General features: G+C 36.6%; 2 protein-coding genes across 9 annotated transcripts in view; one reads left to right on the top strand and one right to left on the bottom strand.

Moving 5' to 3' along the window:
- The window catches only part of DCP2 (decapping mRNA 2), a 28,573-nt gene extending 14,797 nt beyond the window's left edge, over positions 1-13,776 (top strand). For 4 of the 5 annotated variants that reach the window (XM_074856980.1, XM_074856982.1, XM_074856979.1 and 1 more), the window contains 7 exons: positions 1,741-1,893; positions 3,528-3,640; positions 3,729-3,836; positions 4,605-4,728; positions 5,281-5,388; positions 7,123-7,174; positions 7,865-13,776. In XM_074856980.1, coding sequence (XP_074713081.1) covers positions 1,741-1,893; positions 3,528-3,640; positions 3,729-3,836; positions 4,605-4,728; positions 5,281-5,388; positions 7,123-7,174; positions 7,865-8,028 — 822 coding nt within the window. In that variant the 3' untranslated portion in view covers positions 8,029-13,776. The other variant, XM_074856983.1, reaches the window with a different exon arrangement.
- A 276-nt stretch (positions 13,777-14,052) lies between these two features.
- MCC (MCC regulator of WNT signaling pathway) overlaps positions 14,053-18,158 on the bottom strand; it is a 223,927-nt gene continuing 219,821 nt past the window's right edge. For all 4 annotated transcript variants that reach the window (XM_074856975.1, XM_074856976.1, XM_074856977.1 and 1 more), the window contains one exon: positions 14,053-17,682. In XM_074856975.1, the coding sequence (XP_074713076.1) occupies positions 17,502-17,682 (181 nt within the window). In that variant the 3' untranslated portion in view covers positions 14,053-17,501. The remainder of the gene's footprint in view (positions 17,683-18,158) is intronic.

Here is an 18,158-nt window from a genome sequence, read left to right as displayed (position 1 = left end):
GCATCTGTTACAAGGTCTAATTGAAGAGATCTTCAATGGGCGGTGTCTACACTGTTCAGTAGTATTTCATAAGTTGATGAGGGCAAAACCGTACTAAATGGATGATTCTCTTGGTACATGGAGTTTCTACAATTAATTCCCTTAAATCATCTGGAAAGATCATTTAGGAAAGGAAAACACTCCTGTTAGTTGTAAGGGTAAGTATGGAGGAAAAGCGTATCTTCTCTTAATTGAGACAGTGTATGGTGGGGTTTTTGGTTGTTTTTTTTTCCCCCTAAACTCTGCTGTTCTTAATCTAATTAGATGAGAAGATGGCTTGCTTTTTGTTTTGATATGAGGGGTTGTATATGCTAATTTGAAGACTAACTGGTCAATTATTTGCTTTGTATTAAACACTTCTGTTTTTTCGTATTTGTGCTTAATTTCCTCTGCCTTTTCAAAAATGGAACTTACAACCATTTTGTCAATACCAGTATATATACTACTGTTTTGCGTAAAGTATTGAGTATTTCCTGCTATTATGATTTTATATGTAGTTATTTGGTTCTATTTTTCATTATACATACCCAGAGGAGATGGGGGTTGAGAAGAGGTTTTGCTGAAGATCCTGTCCCTCTTTTTAATTCTAAATCTGGTCTTTAAAAAATTTAACTGAGGACTTCTGCCTTTGGAATATTGGCAGTGGGGCTTAATAGCCCTGGGGTTAATATCCAGTTCTGTAAGTTCACATACGTGTTCCACTGTCTGGGCAGAAATATCTTGGATAGTGGTGCCAATCCTACATGTTTTCTGAGTACTTGAATTTCCTGTGGAGATTTTGAGGACTAGGAAGCTTCTAAAAACAACTATTTACTTAACAAGCTTAGAGGCATGATCTGATTTAAGCTATTAGGTGTGTTTGACATAAGTCTTTTAATATTGTAAACCTTGTATATTTGAGAATGTTGTAAAAAAACAGTATTTTGAAGTAAGCCTTTGAGAAACCTGATCTAGTGAAAGATGTTCCTGCCAGTGGCAGGGGTGGTTGGACTTGACGATCTTTGAAGGTTCCTTCCAACCGAAACCATTCTGTGAATCTGTGATCCTTCACTGCAAGATTGTAAAATATGCAGTGTTCTTTTAAAATATCATTGTCTTTCTAGTAATCTCCAGCAGGTATAATACTCCTATTGTTTTCTTTACAGTAGCTGACAATGCAGTTTTAAGTTTGTTTGTAAGTGTGGATGTGCAGTTTGGATTTTGTAGTTTTGCTACCCTATTACTGGGTTTTTTTATGAGTGTAAAAATGATTATATGTATTGGGGGTAGAAGGTTCATGAAGTAGAAGGACTGTTGAAAGAGAAGGAAAATTGAGGTGCAAGTAAACCTTGCTAGAATTTGAAGATCTCTTTACTCCCCAAATAGTGGTTTTTGCTGTGAATAAGATTTCTGTGCATCCAGCAGCACCAAGGAGCAGCTAGAGACTCCCCATCCATATTAATAAATTGCTACATGAAGGTGTAATAGAGTTGTTTCAACTTTTATTACAGATCTGTCTATCTTGAAGAAATGTAAAGCACATAGGATCTTGGATAATTTTTCTGTTATTGAGCATATATCTATGTGTAAAGGCTTGTTTTTCCCCGCAGTGGCCTGCTTTCATGGATAGATCTGAAAAATAGCCATTCCTTCCCTTGTGATGATAGGTTCTGAAAGCATGAATTTGAATACACACACTGATTTCATCTATATGCTTCTCAGGTGTTTGAAGAAACTGGGTTTGACATAAAGGATTATATCTGCAAAGAAGAATACATTGAGCTGCGAATTAATGATCAGTTAGCACGGCTGTACATCATTCCAGGAGTTCCCAAGAACACAAAATTCAACCCCAAAACTAGAAGGGAAATTCGGGTATGTGTTATCTTCTTTGAATCTATAGGACCCTTATTGTGAAGCTTGATTTTTAAAACTAACAGTCTGTGAAATAATGAAACTATCATTTGATGAATACCTCAAATACTAGGTACAAATGGCATCTCTGCAATGTAGGGTGTTGTCAACTTCTTGCAGCCCTACTGCAAAGACTGATTCTTTACCATCTGTCTGATGTCTCCATTCATCATGAAAATAACAACACTAGAGCATGCTGTCAAACTATAATTCTCCCCTTCTTTTGTCTTACCTGTTGTATGTGTTAATCATTTAATATTATTCCTAGTTATAGCTGCATATATAACTATGTATTCTGAAAATTTAATTATTGATTGGTGATATACAAAAGCCTACATATCAGAAGGAGGAACTAAGGATTGTGTTCTCTCTTTCATGGCTAATACCATCCAGACTTATAGTGTATTTTAAGGAGGAGGTTGGGAAGGGGACACAAAACAGGAACTATTTTTGATGGTTTGTGTACCATTAGACTCTTGAAAGGTATTGTGAAGCAGAGAAGCAAAGACTCAGGTAGTAGACTTGTTGGAAACTTTGTTCCTGATATTCAAACTTCAAAGATTATGGATATCTTTCTTGTATTGCAGTTCAGTTTAAAACAGCTATCCCCATATTTTCATGCAGATGGTGCCACTGAAAATGGCATCTGGCTTTCTGAATAGAAAAAGGTACTTGTAGTTGACTAGACAGGAGTCTCTTTAATTTCTTGCACTAGAGACTGTTTTTCAAAATTGAAGTAAAAGAAGATGAACTTTTTTGAAATGTAAATACCTCTCTTTGTATAGCAGTGACCATCTGCATGGGGGTGCCAAAGAGTTCTTACAATGACAGATTTTTGTCTCCCTGCTGATGTTACCATCTTCATCTGATCTAATACAACTGGGCATGCTGCTTTTGTATTCCCTGTAGAACTATACAGAAAACCTATTCAGTTTGTAACTTCCTTCCATAATATGCATCTTATCTGGACCTGGGGTTCTGGGGTTAGGGTCTGCAATAGAAAAGCTCATGTGGGTTCTTCTACACTGTGTATATTCAGAATTCCTGATTTTGTTCCCCATTCTGCAAAGTATAGTTTTAATAGTTAAAACTATAATGTATAAATTATAACACATATCCTATCCCATACCCATGTTTTTTTCTTTTATAACAAGAACTAAGAGTGCAAACTAAATCCCCTTCTTTCTTGTAATTTTTGAACTGGTATTGGTGGTCTAGTTTTGATGGCATTTTAAATAAAAATAGCAAGAATAGTAGTGGCTTTGAAAGTTATTTAAAGCCTCTACCTTTATTTATGGCATTCAGTATGCAGTGGTTTGGTTGTTTTTTTAAAACCCTTATTCTGAATTTAGTTGCTGGGTTATACCTTTCATATTTTAGGTGCCATATCTTGTGGTGAGTATGTGCTGTACCATCTGTTACTCTGTGCTGCAGTTGAAAGAATGACCCCATTGTTAATTAACCTTCTGTGAAAAACTGTGTTGTGGTCTGTTAATTAAAGTCTTGTAATTTTTTAATTAAGGGAAATTACACATTTGTAACATTCTGTAATGCTACAGTAGTGGGTATTTTGATTTTATTTCTTGTTTTTCTAGAATATTGAGTGGTTTTCCATTGACAAATTACCATGCCACAGAAATGACATGACCCCAAAGTCCAAGCTGGGTTTGGCACCTAACAAATTTTTTATGGCAATTCCCTTCATCAGGTATGTTTGAGATGAGGCAAATGCTAGGCCAGTGCCTTTCAGACAACTTTAATTTCTTTAGATTTGTTGCACTTCTCCTTGCTCACAGGCCATTGAGGGAATGGATTGCCCAAAGGAATGGAGATTCCTCAGATAGCGACAATGGATTTTCATCTACAGGGAGCACACCCTCTAAACCCAATTTGGAAAAAGCTAGGTAAGAACCAGGTCAGTCTAACATCTCTATATCCTTTCTATAAAACATTGGTCATACAAAGCTCCTTGTCCTTTCTCTTTCTCTGAGTATTTGTGTTCTACTCTATAGTGGGTTAATAAAAAAAAACTAAAAATTGTGAGCATATCTCATAGAACTGTAAACAGGATGAGAAGTTAATGTCGTGATACACTTTTTTTGGTAAATTCTCATGTGTCAGAACTGAGATAATTTCCTGAGTCCTGTCTATGGGAATCCAAAAACCAGAAGCTAAAAAATGTAGATAACTTTCAACGCTTCAAGTTCAATGCTTTTGGCACTTCCACAGAGGAAAAATAGACTCTCTAAAGTAGAACTGTAAAGTACTATCAGAAGTAGCTAGCTAGCTAAAGCCTGTGGGGATCAGTAGGGAAGCAAGTACAGCTGGCTTTTGATTCAGCTGAGCTAGCAGCAGTAGAGTGGACTTTAAAACCTGTAGTCCCAAAGACAAGGCTGTGCTCCAGTAATTAGGGTCAGGTCAGCACCAACACTTAGGGCAACAGAACAAATGCTAACACGGACCTAGCCTGCTGTCTATGCAGAACATAGGTTTCCTACCAGGAGGCAAAACAAAGTTGCGTAAATGCAGTGAGCATTATTACCAATTTCACACTAAATTACTTAAGTTTGTCTTACAGGTTGTTCTCAAAAAGAAGAAAATTCTTTCGTATTTCTCTTCTGCTATCAATAGGTTTGAAGCTGTGTTGTAAACTCTTTGTTTTCCTGTACTAGATCCAAACTTCGCTGTAGTCAGCAGGTGTTTACAGATGGCTTTTCAGGAGAGCAGAGTGTGAAGCCAAAACAGCCACAGAAGCCATATAATCATCCTGAACTGTCTGAAGTTTTGAAAATGAGGGTAGGTTGTTTCTTAGGCAAATATGCATCTGGGCTATTTAAAACAGATGTCTTTGTTCGTAAGGTTTCTCCACTGGAACAAAAATACTGAATTTTATCACCATAGCATGCAAAAATAAAAACATGGGGAAAAAAACAATCTTTGGGATTCTCAGGTTTATCTTATATTAGAGGTGGTATCTGGTGGTAGTTGTGTTGTTTCAGGTATAGATAGTAATTACTACTCACCACTTAGTGTCCTCCATGTACCATTTTGAAATATTTTGGGTACCACTAGTATATATGCATCAGTGTATGGGAACTCACTGAACTGAATGTATCATGTAATACAGTGTCTGTAATAGTGCAAGAGAGACTGACTAAGACCTGATGACTCTTTGTAACTTGAGTGTATGTTTAGTTTCAGTGTGCTTTGGTTTGTCTACAAAAGATACTGTTTACATGTTTTGAGGTTATTTGGAGAAAAGTTTTAACTAATAAGTAGGAAGTGTTAGTACAATGATGTTCAATGCTGCCATTTAAACTCTTTGCTACATTTTGAACTTAATGGCAGAGTCAGAGCTTGAGGAACAATGGCAGAAAGCAGTGTCAAGATAATTCCAACCAAAAGAAGCGAACAAATGGAGTCCACAGTCAACCAGTTAAGCCGAACCATACCTTGGTAAGAAACATACAGTGATTAACAGGTTCCAGTAATGCTTAACAAATGTCCAGGCCAATGTTCTGTTGAAAGAAAGTAGAGTGCATATCTATCAAAAGCATATTTGATCAGAATATTTGCTATGTATTTGTAGAAATATGATATTTCTTACCTTGTATGCATATACACCTATAGACAAGCATCCTAAACTAAGTTCATGTTTTGGAAGTAAATCTTATTTTAGCACTTGAAAATTTTTCAGCTCTTTCAGTAGACAATCCTGCAGCTTTCCACATTCCTATCAGGTAATAGCCTACTGTAGTCTATCATAATAAATTAGTGTAGTACATGTCTTATGTATGATATATTATTGTAAGCATGGAGTTTTGTTATGCAACAATTAGATACAAAGTGGTAATTCATATGCTTATTATTTCCCTTCTCTCTAGCAACAATGTTGAGATGCAGACTTGACTTGTACGCCAGAATCTCATATAGTTTTTTAATCATACAGGAGAACTACGGCAGTTTGTAAATTCCAATGTGACATTCTTGGTTTGTTCCCTTTTCCTTGCAGTAACTAATTGTCTTTGTCCCCACATTTCTGGCTGGGAAAAGGCTGAGTTTTAATATAATGTCTTTCTGACACACGCAGAGACAGCCACACACACACACAGCCACACACACACACCCACCCCCGCCCTGTTCTTTATGGCTATTCAATTTTACTTTCTTGGCTTTTGTGCAGCAGTGAGCCCCAGTTCTCCATGCAGCTCAGCTGGCCCAGGCTTTAGTTTTTCTTGTCTACTGGCTGTAAGCTATATTCTTCCCATTCTGGATTGTGGTTATTACCTTCTCTCTGTTTTTCATGTAAAAATGCAGAGGCCATAAACTCTGTAAAATCCTCACTGTAGCAAGAAATGGGTAGTTGCATTTGGGTCTGAGAGTAGAAAAATGAAAAGTCAAAGAACTGCCTGCCCAGAAGTTTGGCTGTATAGAAAAGACTAGAAGGAGAATCTGTAGGATCTTGATGGCAACAAGTGCAACTGTTAATATTTTGCAGTTACTTTTTAGGCTTTTCACAGACTTTGCTAAATTCTAATGTGGTGTTTCGTTTTCGTTTTCACGCGTTGTCAGTCTTTTGAAGTTTAAATATTTCATGTCCCAGTGATAATTTTCCGATACAATTTGGAGGCCAGGGAACTCTTAATTTGCACAGAATGCAAAGGGCCATACTTTTCTTTGTATACTTACAGCAGCATACCTGGGGCTAAAACTGAACTCTTCCCTGGAGAGTTCGAAGTTTGTGTATCTTAACACATGCTAATTTAATTGGCAGTAGCATCGTGTTTGCAGATACATTCCCCTTGCTTTTTGGGACAAACTGATTGAAGAACGGGCTTATTATGCATGTGCAAGTTTGTTTCCATACCATCATATGCAAGACCCTTCCAGCTTGAAACATTTAGAAAGCACTCAAAATTTTTCCCTAAAAGCCAGCATTTTAAAAATGGTTTGTTGACTGTTAAAAGGCTGCATGCTTCTGAAAGACTTTTGAACTTGAAGCATGCTTACTAGGTAAAGTAACATGACACAATTCATGCTGAGTTATAAATAAAATAATTCACACATCAGGAGGTGTGTCAAAGCAAATATAACCAGCATGCCTTTTAGCTGGTGCTTAAGCTATACCACTAAGAAATAGAATGCCGTTTCTTTATGAAATGTGTAATGTACGATCATTCTCTTAACCAGAAATGTGAAAAAAGGCTTAATCCAAGAAGACTTCAAGATAACTTTGAAACAGGCAAGTGCAGTCTGAATTTTCATCCATTGTCATGTGTTACAGGCTGAAGGCACCTGAATAATGATGGTTGAGGGTTTTTCCTTGTTTGCTAACCTACCAAATGTTACAAACCCATGTTTTTCTAAGGCAGTCTTCAGTTTTTTCTATTATTTGGTTAACTTCATGTGCTGCTTCATGTTGGCTTTGCAGTTCTTCTCGTAATTATTAAGGCTGTCAGATTATATCAGGTGGCTGAGTAAAAAATAACTGAAAGCTGGTTTAGGAAAGTAGTATCTGAGTCAACACAATGCTGCTAATTGAGTGTTGATTCAAGGCTTTCTGTCCTACTAGTAATAAGCTGCAGTTGATATTGGATGACTATAGAGAGCACACAGTTTCTAACTTACTGCTCAGAACAAAGGGCCATATTTCTTTTCTCCTTATTAAGAAATGACTTGCAAAACAGCACCTATGGGTAAAGCTGTCTATTGAAAGTGTTCCCAGATTGCTGTGACTTTTAAGATTTGTTGTAGCCACTAGATGACTTCTAAATATGGCTGTTTGAGTTACCTTCTTCTGTTTATGACCAGACATACAGATTTTGTCAGGAATATTAATTGAAGATACATTTGTGGTATGACTTTGTATTGTTATTGGTACTCTTATTGATAACTGTTTAAAATTTATTTCATGTTTTTTTTCTTTGAGTAGATGCACCATATGAGATATGTTGCTCCAGTGAAGACCCACTGCCAGAACATGTAGAAGGACATTCTGTGGCATGTAATGGCCATTATAAATTTACTTTCTCATCAAGAGCTTTCTTGAGTTTCAAGTTTGACCATGATGCCATAATGAAAAGTTTTGACCTCTGACAGCAAAATAGGAACAAAAATCAGACTTGCCTGTTGCAATTGAGGGGGTTTCTTATCCAGCCTTACTCTTTCTCAGGAGTTTATTTTGTTTTGTTTTGTTTGTTTGTTTTTAAATGCAATGCAGGGACTGACTGTTGGTTTGGAAGGGTTTGTTCTCTTTGCGGTATGGGAGTGGCATAGTCAAGTGTTGCACTTTAAATGCAGTATAGCCTTTATCCACAAAAGTACCTTTCCAGTGTTCAGTTCACTTGTTCCTAGCTGTGCATTAGAGGGCATTCTTTTTTATTTTTTTTTAACTTGCTGTGTGTTATGTAGAATGTCACTGACTTTTTTTAACTGTTGGAGTATTACCAGCTTGCTAAAATTTTAACTGCTTTGATGTAAATTATTGGGCTTGTTGTTATTGTGTAGTACATTGCAATATTACGGCAGTGGCAATGAAACTGATTCTCAGAGGACTTCTCAGTCCTAGTGATTTTGAAACCAAGTTGCACATTTCAAACCTAGCCTCAGCCTGTCATCCTTTCTCTGTCCTGGTTGCTTGCCCAAAATACCTTCCCTCCTTCACACTGATAGTTCTGTTGGCTGGCGATCAGTAGTACCTGGAATCAGATCTACAGCATGTTGACTTCTTGTACCTACTCTGCCTCTGTCTTCAGTAAGGATACACAGACTGGATAGAACTTAGCCATTCAGTGTCTAGCTTCAAATCTTATGCACTGTTTCTAGTTGGGTAGGAAGTTGCAAGTTTTGTGTTATCCCAGTTGCAGCTGCTTTCAAAAAGGAAGGCTTAAACTTTGTCTGTGAGAGGTTACTTGTGTAGAATTTATACTGAATGTAAATAAGCCTCTGTAGATCTTGCTGAGGAGGAAGGCAGGTGCATGGATAATAGTAATTGTGTGACACTAAATGGCTTAATCAGGCTTGCAATAACTATTCTAAGGGTGTCCAGTATTGTATTCTGTGCTGTTGTCCTCAGATCTCTTGTGTAGTGTATGCTTTGTATATATCCAGTTGTACTGAATTGCACTTGCAGTTAGCATTTAAATGATGTAGCCTCAGTTGTTTTCAGCTACAATGCTTTTGGGGTTTGAACACGTGCTTTGCAGTTGAGAGAAATGCACTGAAATAATTTGTCACAGCAGCTTGTGGTAGCAAGCATGTTGTCCCAAATTTAAAAATAGACTTTTCTCTAAAATAAAGGTGAGTAATTGGTAACTTTATAGGTTGAATGAACTACGCCCTTGTCTCATCACAGTGTATGCTAATGCACTGAATCTTTATGCAACTTGTGTCATCCAAAACCAAAATCCTGGTCTTCCTTCAACCACCCTACTTCATCTACCCTACTTGATCTGTTACCTAGTGCTTTTCCTCAGAAATAGCTTTAGAACTATCTCCTGGTTTATTTACCTGCTTGCCACCAGGTGATTTGGGACTCTAATGTTGTAAGAATCCTGGCAATAGGAATGTTGGACTTCTGTATCAGTCAACAGGAGAAACAGACTGCATTTCCTCCTTCTGGAGGACAGGAGTCCTGAAGGCCTTGTCTTTCAGGACCAAATCGTGAAATAGTTCCATCTAGCTTTGTCTCACTTTGTATTAAAAAAAAAAAAAGAAAAAAAAAGGAAAAAAAAAGAAAAAAAAAAAGTTATCCAAAGGCAGTTCAAAACAGTAAATGACAAAGAACAATAACTGAGAAGGTGGGATAATGCTGGAGGAGGTTATGTTTTTCAGCTTCAGGTGAAAACTAGTCTTTAGTTACTTCTTTAGTGCAAGTAGTTGATTTCCCAGCAGAAGTGCCTTTACTCATGGTGAGGCAGAAGTTTGTATTCATATCCTGAGGCTGCTACTGCCTGTGGAGTTAACAAGACTCTCCTAAGGCATGATTAAATATCAGGCTGTGGAAATCTTTAATAAGTTGACTTTTCAGATAAATTAGTTGTATTTCATCTAGTGCTCTGTGAAGTAAGGGGGATGTTGATGAAACAGTGAACTTGGGAGCTTCTTTCAACTGTTTGGGGAATCATGTCCCAGGCAGAGGAAGTCTTTACAACTAAGCGTGTCCTATGAATAGGAGATGCTGGCTGCCCTCTATAGTCACTGGGTCATTTTTTTCTTCTTAGTTAAAGGTTGGTTCAGTGTAAAAGAAATCGGTTGCTTCATTAAGCAACCCGAAGTGGGGCTTATACATATGTCATGATTTTAGTAAATCTAGCCTTAATGTGAGTTGCAAATAAATGTGATAAATATGCAATAACTTACTTCTTTGTATAAGGGTACTGTTTCTTGTAGTAGCATTGCTTTGTTTTCTCAGTAAGGTTTCTAAAACAATGTAAGTGTGGTGGCATGAGGTCACCTTATGGGTTCCATCATGCCCTGCACTGTGAACATTTTTAATTGTTTACTATTATTTCACCATCCTTTTACAAGTAAGTATATTTCTAAGTTTAGAAGTACAGTTTACATTATCTTCCGTAAAACAGTGAAGAAATAACAAGATAGAGAATTTAGTTCTATGAGTTTTTATTTTATGGGAGCTAGACACAGAGAAACAAGTAACTGTGTGTCAGACTTGAGAACTGATGTCAAGATACTTGAAAAACAAGCATTGCTCACTTTGAGAATGCTTGCCTATAAGGGGTTATTCAGATTATGAATGGTCATTCAGTGTTCTTGAAATTAAAGAACTTGTGACATAAATAAATGTTTAACAAAAAAACTACAAATGTGTAGGTGCTGGGAATCTAGTACTAGTTTGCAGTTTCTAGTACTACATAAACTCCCTGCTTTAGTGTGAGATTTTTAGCATCTTTCACAGAATGCTCTAAACTTTGAACTCAGACTGAAGAGTGATCTGCCTAATTGAATGACTTATGTTCTGTGTTGAAATGCTATTAACTCCTTGATGTACATGCATGCTTTTGAAAGTAACTGTGTCTTACATAGTTTGAAGTCTGGAAACAGTGGTACTGGGAAGAAGAGGGGAAATAGTTTGCTTTATTGCACAATCAAAGTATTTTTTTAACACAATGTAAATTCTTTAGACCAGACTTGCATAAATAGTTTCTAATAAAATTTTGGGCCTAGTCACTGTTCCAGGCTTCTGTGCTGTGCTCCAACCTTCCTTATTTAATTTGGTGATTTGAGAACAATACAGTGTTTTTCCTTTATCTACCTGTGGCTGTTACAAATGTTAACAGTTCCTTTTAAAAACAAGGCAGGCTTCAGGTCTGGCTATACCTAACAGACTTGCTCTCAAATTGTAATTTCAGATAAGAAATTATTTTTTCCAACTTTCATTTACTGTAGTAGAATTGCTGTTGTTGATTTGCAGTTTATAGCAGCACTCATGTCATTCTGGTATGAAGAGCAAGAGTCTGTAAAAGAATCCAAGCTCTAATATCCTGTGGTGCAAGATGGCACTGCTGCTCTGTAAGTGACTGGCTGTCCAGTTGTTAGGTCAGTGAGCCTTTTAATCCACAGCTACCTGTTTTTTATACATTCTGAGCAAAAGAGGTTTTTTTCAGACCTAAAAAGTCAGGTGCCTTCATCTTTTAAATTAGGAGGTTATATCCTAAATGTGTTAGGAAGTTCAAAATTATTGAGAACTGGTAGAATAGCCTCTCTTGTTGATTTTAAAATCGGTTTATTTACAGAAATTGTCTTGCACTGTAAATGTTTAATCTGGTGCTTATACATGACTTCATAATTTCAGATGTTTTTGTTACTACAATATTTCAGCTTTTGAAGCAACCAAAATTATGTAAGATATGGTATTTCTACAAACTAACTGAAGGTGCTTTTACAGTAAATTGGGCTTGGAAATATAACTACTCTTGCATAACAGGTTTTTGTTCTTATGCATTTATAGCAATAGTGTAGTTCAAGAATGAAAGTAGGCTAAATGCTAGTATTTGCACTGTTCTTAATCCTGTACGTAAGCACTGATAGATGCAGTAGGATTTGTGCTGTGTGTGCATTTCACTGTTTCAAGTAGGTTGTGAATTTATGATGAAGACAACATCTGTAGCAATTACATTGGCCATATTCAAGATCATACAAGTGAAAGTATTCTGGATTAGTAGTAGTACATTAAAATTAAATGATTGGGTTTTAACTTGTCTTTTCATTGAGAACGTTAGGTTAAGCTAGACATAACTTATTGTATAGATTCAGCTTTACAGAAACCCTTCTCTTTAAATTGTTCTCAGCTCTGGGATACTTCTGGGAAGGAAGTAAAAGTGTCTTCAATCCCTCCTTCGATACTTGCAAGAAAGAAGAAAGCTTGCTTTTAAAAAGTTATCAAAATTTCACGGGGTAGAGAATATTTAAATTTGAATAGGTCCACTATGAAATTTACTGAAAACACTGTTGAGTATTTTGTCATTGTTAAGCTTTTATATTGTTGATCAGAAGAACTAGCTTCTAGTTTCCATCACGGGTTACAAGTTCAGTGCCTTTAAGAAAATGATTACAGCTCATGGAGCATTAATCATTTTAAAACAAGGCATTTATAGCTTTTTAGGAATATACAGCGCCTGCAAACTCATTTCTCTACACCACACTTCTCACTGTGAGAAAAACTTAGCAAATTTTTTTAAGCATGTTTGAGCAAAATTACTAAACTAGGGAGATGATGAACTATTTATATCTTACTGGTTGGGTACATATTTTTGTGATGCAGGAAAAGTATGCAAAACTGCATGATTCAGAGCTCTCAGCAAATACTTCTCAAGCCTATACTTAAGACGGGATCCTTAGGTAACTCTACTATGTCTGCATGGCACTGCAGTATATGGAATATATGCAGTATATGCCCTGAGGAACAGTTTAGCTGGGTTTGCAAGGCACTTTTTAACATTAAAAAGCAAAACAGACTCCACAGAAGAAGGTGGGTTCATTAATTTTGGCATAATGCTAGATTGCTGGGTATTGCTGCCCAAAGATAACACTTTTCTGTGCAGCACTGCATGCCTCACAGAAAATAGGGAGACAGTGTTTTATTCTATGGCTCATGCATGAAGGGTTATGTCTTCCTCCCGTTTGTTTAAAGCTCAAGAACTTGATCTGTTTTCCTCACTGGTATGTAAGTGGCATATCGGTGCTAATTAAGTAGAAAGTACATACAGCTAATAGGGTTAAAACCATGTAAAGTTACAGATTTTACTCAATTTCCATTATGTTACCTTGAAGAAAGTTTGCATTAGTCAACTCTTCAATTTTAGTAAATAAAATGTAACTACCTGTAACATCTGCTGTACTGATTATTGTGATTTTGTTATTCACTAATTCAGAAACTGAAGCACCCCATTTAAGAGGCTATGATGAAATTGACATGTTCTTCCATACTGTAATTTTTCTCTGTAAAATTAAATGACTTTATGCATAAACTTACTGAAGTACTGAAGTATGAATATAAGCATTGCTGATCAGTGTGAAATGTAAAGCCTGTGCTGCTGTTACAGGTTATTCTTTCACTGTAGAATGTTTAAATGTTGCCTTAAGCCAGTCAGCAGCACTGATCATATATAGTGCCAGAAGAAGTATTATTTTTTAAAGTAAATTGTAAAGGTGGAAGAGAGGCCCATTGAACACAATGGAAAGTAAAAAAAAAAAAATTTAAAAGGTGTTAGATGTTCTAGAAAAAGGAAGTATGTGAACTTCAATCAGTGCTTTTAAAATATTTATGAGAATGATTTTTTTGGTCCATATAACTTGTTATTAAAGGAACTGGATGTGTGGAAACAGTTTCGTATGTGCCCTTCCATTTCTATAAAGTGTTCATTGAAGCTGTAGAGAGTTTGTTCTACTAATGTTCTTGAGCTCAGCTAAAACCTGTTGATCAGATCTCTGGCACGTTCTTTCCAACTTTTCATGCTTCTGTTATGGGAACTTTCCTGACAGTGTCATACCGTCTCCCTCTATAATGTATCTTTGAAAAAGTCTCTGTGGTACCTGTAAGCAGACCCATTCAACAATAAGATGACAAGGTCTGGTAAAGCAAACTCTGAGGCAAAGAAATAGCATTAGAAATTTATTCAGAATATAAGAACATTTGTAAAATAAGTATTATAAATGTCTCTGTATAAATAAATGCAGTTTTTACAATTCTATATCAAATAACCACAAAATAGCAATTTTACAGCAGCTAGGAAACTAAAAAGCAGCAATACATTTAAAGCTAATTCAGTAAGGTGAAAAGTTTCTAAAATTACAATGTATGGTACAGTATTAAAGGAGGAGAAAATCCTAACAAAACCAGTAGAACAATACTGACATTAATGCAAACTTAGTCACATGTGCTTTGCAATAGCTAGCAGTACATTCAAGCTGGTGAAGATTTGTATATTTAATTAGAAAAAAGTACTTTTCTTCTGAACATGTGAAATACAAAGTTTCATGCGCTCTGCTGACAGAAAATAAAAAAAAAAATACCCTAAGATTAATGATTGAACAACTTAGGTTCTGTTGGCAAGAACCACCTATTTTTCTTGCTTTGCAAATGTATTATGCCTGCAACAAGTGTTAAGTGAGATAAGTTGCTGTCACTCAAGGTGATCTGCACACTCATCTACAGGCTGGTGTGCTGGTATTTCACACAGTTGCATAAAAAGAGTTTTTTGGGCATTTATTCTCAGGGTTGGTGCCATTTTAACAGGTACGCTGAAACTGCAGCTAATTGTTAATATGAAACAGTTTTCATAATAACAGTAAATGTTTTACCACTTCCCTGCTGGCTTTTTCCAGTGTGCCAACAGATGAAGCAGTAGCTGCTTGCTTAGGCAAAAGAACTGGTGGTCTGGCAAACTACAGCTACTGCTGAGGCTGTATGATACTAGTCTTGCTTTTTCATCTATAAGCCCTATGGGAAGAGTTTACTGATGATTTATAATTTATTCTAAAACGCTTTTAGAGCACAGTTGGCAGGGAAGAATGAGTAAATGTAATAAAGCAATGTTCAGTTTATGCAGAATCAGCAAATCATTAGGCTTGCAAAAGGCACAGAGGGACACTGCAGCTTTTTAATGCCTTTAAACCCAGGTGCATTTTAAGATTTCTTAATCCGTATCTTTCACAGAATCATCAAGGTTGGAAAAGACCTTGAAGATCATCCAGTCCAACCATTAACCTAACATTGATAGTTCCCAACTACACCAGATCCCTCAGTGCTAAGTCGACCCGACTCTTAAACACCTCCAGGGATGGGGACTCCACCACTGACCTGGGCAGCCCATTCCAACGCCCAACAACCCGTTCTGTAAAGAAATGCTTCCTAAAAACTTTCCTTTAAAGACAGGTTTCAATTCAAATGCTTTAAGCTTCATTGTATTACGTTTAACAGCTTCTCTAGCTACCAAGAAATATAAAAAAAATGAGCCTAAGAGGAAATCCAGTGCAGCAATGGTTTCTAGTCACCTTAAGTGAAAGGTATTTCAGATGGACAGTTTGAGATGACCTCAAATTACATGGATGCTTCAGATTCAGTAAGACAAAACTGTTAACTGCATTTTGCCACAGTACATAGTGGATAATTTTGTGTTTCTTCAGAAACAAGTGTGATCAGCTACCACTGAAGCTTATGGCAAAACCCCACATTCCTGTTGGTGAGAAACTTGTTGGCCAAAAAAGGGAAACCTCATAGACAGGTACTTAGCAAAACCATAAAGACAGTAAGAAAGTGTGCTTGTTGCTCCCTCAATAAACTGGTTTGCAAAAATTTCCATTTGCATTATAAATTAAGAAGTGCAATTATCTTGAGAAAGAGGACTGCTCAAAACCAATCCCAGGGCATCACTACCTATAACTTAATTTTGAAATCAGCATTGTTTTAACTTGTTATTGCAATCAATCACATATGATGTTGGCTTTGTAGCTGATGTATCAGAGTCTAGTCTACCCCAAGAAAAGAAGAAAACAGTGGCTACAGTAATAGGAAATGTCATAAACACTGACTGCTCCAGTTTCAGATGTAACCAAGACTCAACAATAATGCCATATTCTGAACACAAATTCCCACAACTATTTTGGCTGCCTGGCCTAGCGCAGGAGTAGACAAAAATGGTTCAAGTCCTCTAAAAATATTTTGCTAGTACTAGAAATTGGACGAATAAATGAGAGATGTTACCATAATTCTAAATACACCAATAAAACTTGAGGTGTGACTCAACATGTAAAGCAAAAAGGACAGACAACTGCTGAAATCAGATTCACTCCAAAACAGAGCCTGAAAAATATAAAGTAGAGATGTAACACAGTAACAGGCTAATGAAGTTAATGGACTCTAGTTTGGCACGTTAAAACAAACAGGGAAGCTCTTTTACATACTCAGTCAAAAAAAAGAATTCTGAATAAAACAGGTGCTGTGGCCAACTCCTGTATTTTGCTTCCTAGAGAAATCAACCCGATTGCCATGCTTTGCCTAATGTTCATTACCATAATAGGCCAACATTTTCGATTTAGTCAGTCTGATAATACAGTAACATGATGTGACTTAAACAAAAGAAGAGAATGATAGCAGTAACAAAAACTAACATAAGAAGCTGTATGAAGACTTTACCATTCACATTCTGTTGCGGCTGTATATCCATACACCTACACATTTACAGTTTTGTGCCTATATATTCAATATTGACTAGGTACATTCCTAATAAGTACCTTTTTTGCTCAACACAAGTATAAAAAGACAACATTCTACCTCTTGATCACAGAAAGCTGTAATAAGCACTATACATGTGACAAAAATGGCCCAGCTGCTTAAAGAAAAACCTTGGCTATAACATATTACCAAGAAAAACCAACTGTTTCACAAAATAATTGCAAACACCATGCAATATAAATACCAGGAGGTCTCCTATAATTTCTTACCCAACCTTGGCACAGGCTATCTGTCTGGCATGGTGAAACTCACAGTCCTCTTACAAACTCTAAGAAATATACCATTATCACAGTTTTCAGAGATACAACTAGGGTTTCTTGTTTTTTTTTTTCCAAATCAACAGTTTTCCTACCTGATTTGCACTGTGAGCAAGTATGGTGCAGAAAAGCAAGCCAGCCTATCATCTCCCCACTCTGCAGCAAGTCTTGATGGTACAATACAGAGTTGTGTGCAGAGGGAGCTCAGGGATTTGGAAAACTCAAATTATCTCCAAACTGCCCAAATTAAAACCTCTTAACATCAATTATTTTGCTATGTGACACTGTCACCCATTGGACACATAAAATGGAAAAGAAGATGTATGAATACAGATATAATGACACAGACAATGTACATAATTATAGCATTACAATTTAGGCACTGCCATTTTATATTATGAAACAGTACTTAAGGTTAACACTTATATTATCCCCATGGCACCTCTCTAGGATCCCAGAGAAGGTGCTTAAGTGTGTCAGTGTTGACAGAAGCTACCTAAAAGCCTCCAAAAGAAAGAAATTTGTAATGGCACTAAGCATCTTTGAAAGAGATTCATTTAAAGTGAAGTTTCATTGGTGTGTGGTCTAGAATTCTCTTCTTCTAGTAAAGCTATTCTCTGTTTGAGCATCCTGACTTGTGTTTCATGTCTCTCCACCATGGCCATCATTTGTGATTCCAGTTTCTTCAGTTTATTTTGATGTTTCTTCTTTGCTTTTTCATATGCTGCTACCAAGTTGCTGTTAGAAATCCAAGGTAATACAAGGTCATTCAAAAAGATTTGTTCATAGTAGGTGCTACAAAAATCCACCCCAGAACCCCACCTTCAGAGAACTCCAGTTTGGGTACTGATGACCTTCTTAAAATTTACTAGTGCTTTAAAACCCATTTGATCCAAACCCAGATTAGTGGTAATCTCTGTATATTTTTCTGGGGCAAGTACACACCTTCACAGTAAACTGGTTACTAAAAACATTTTTAAACATGGTCCAAAGAGCCAGCTAGAGGTTGCTGATGATGACCTTGCACAGCACTGTTCGTGAGTCAGGATACCACAACATTAAACATGCAATGACTTGCAAAAACATTTCATGGCCAGAATCTGCTTACAAAAGCCAGCCCTGATTTTGCATTTTCCCTGTAAAAAATTAAGTTATATTCAGAGGATGGCTAATTTGTCAGCTGCTAAGTATCTCCTTTGTCTTTACCTTGACTC

This window comes from Strix uralensis, chromosome Z (genome assembly GCF_047716275.1).
Source record: "Strix uralensis isolate ZFMK-TIS-50842 chromosome Z, bStrUra1, whole genome shotgun sequence".
Taxonomy (NCBI): domain Eukaryota; kingdom Metazoa; phylum Chordata; class Aves; order Strigiformes; family Strigidae; genus Strix; species Strix uralensis.
This window is presented reverse-complemented; position numbering and strand designations above follow the sequence as displayed.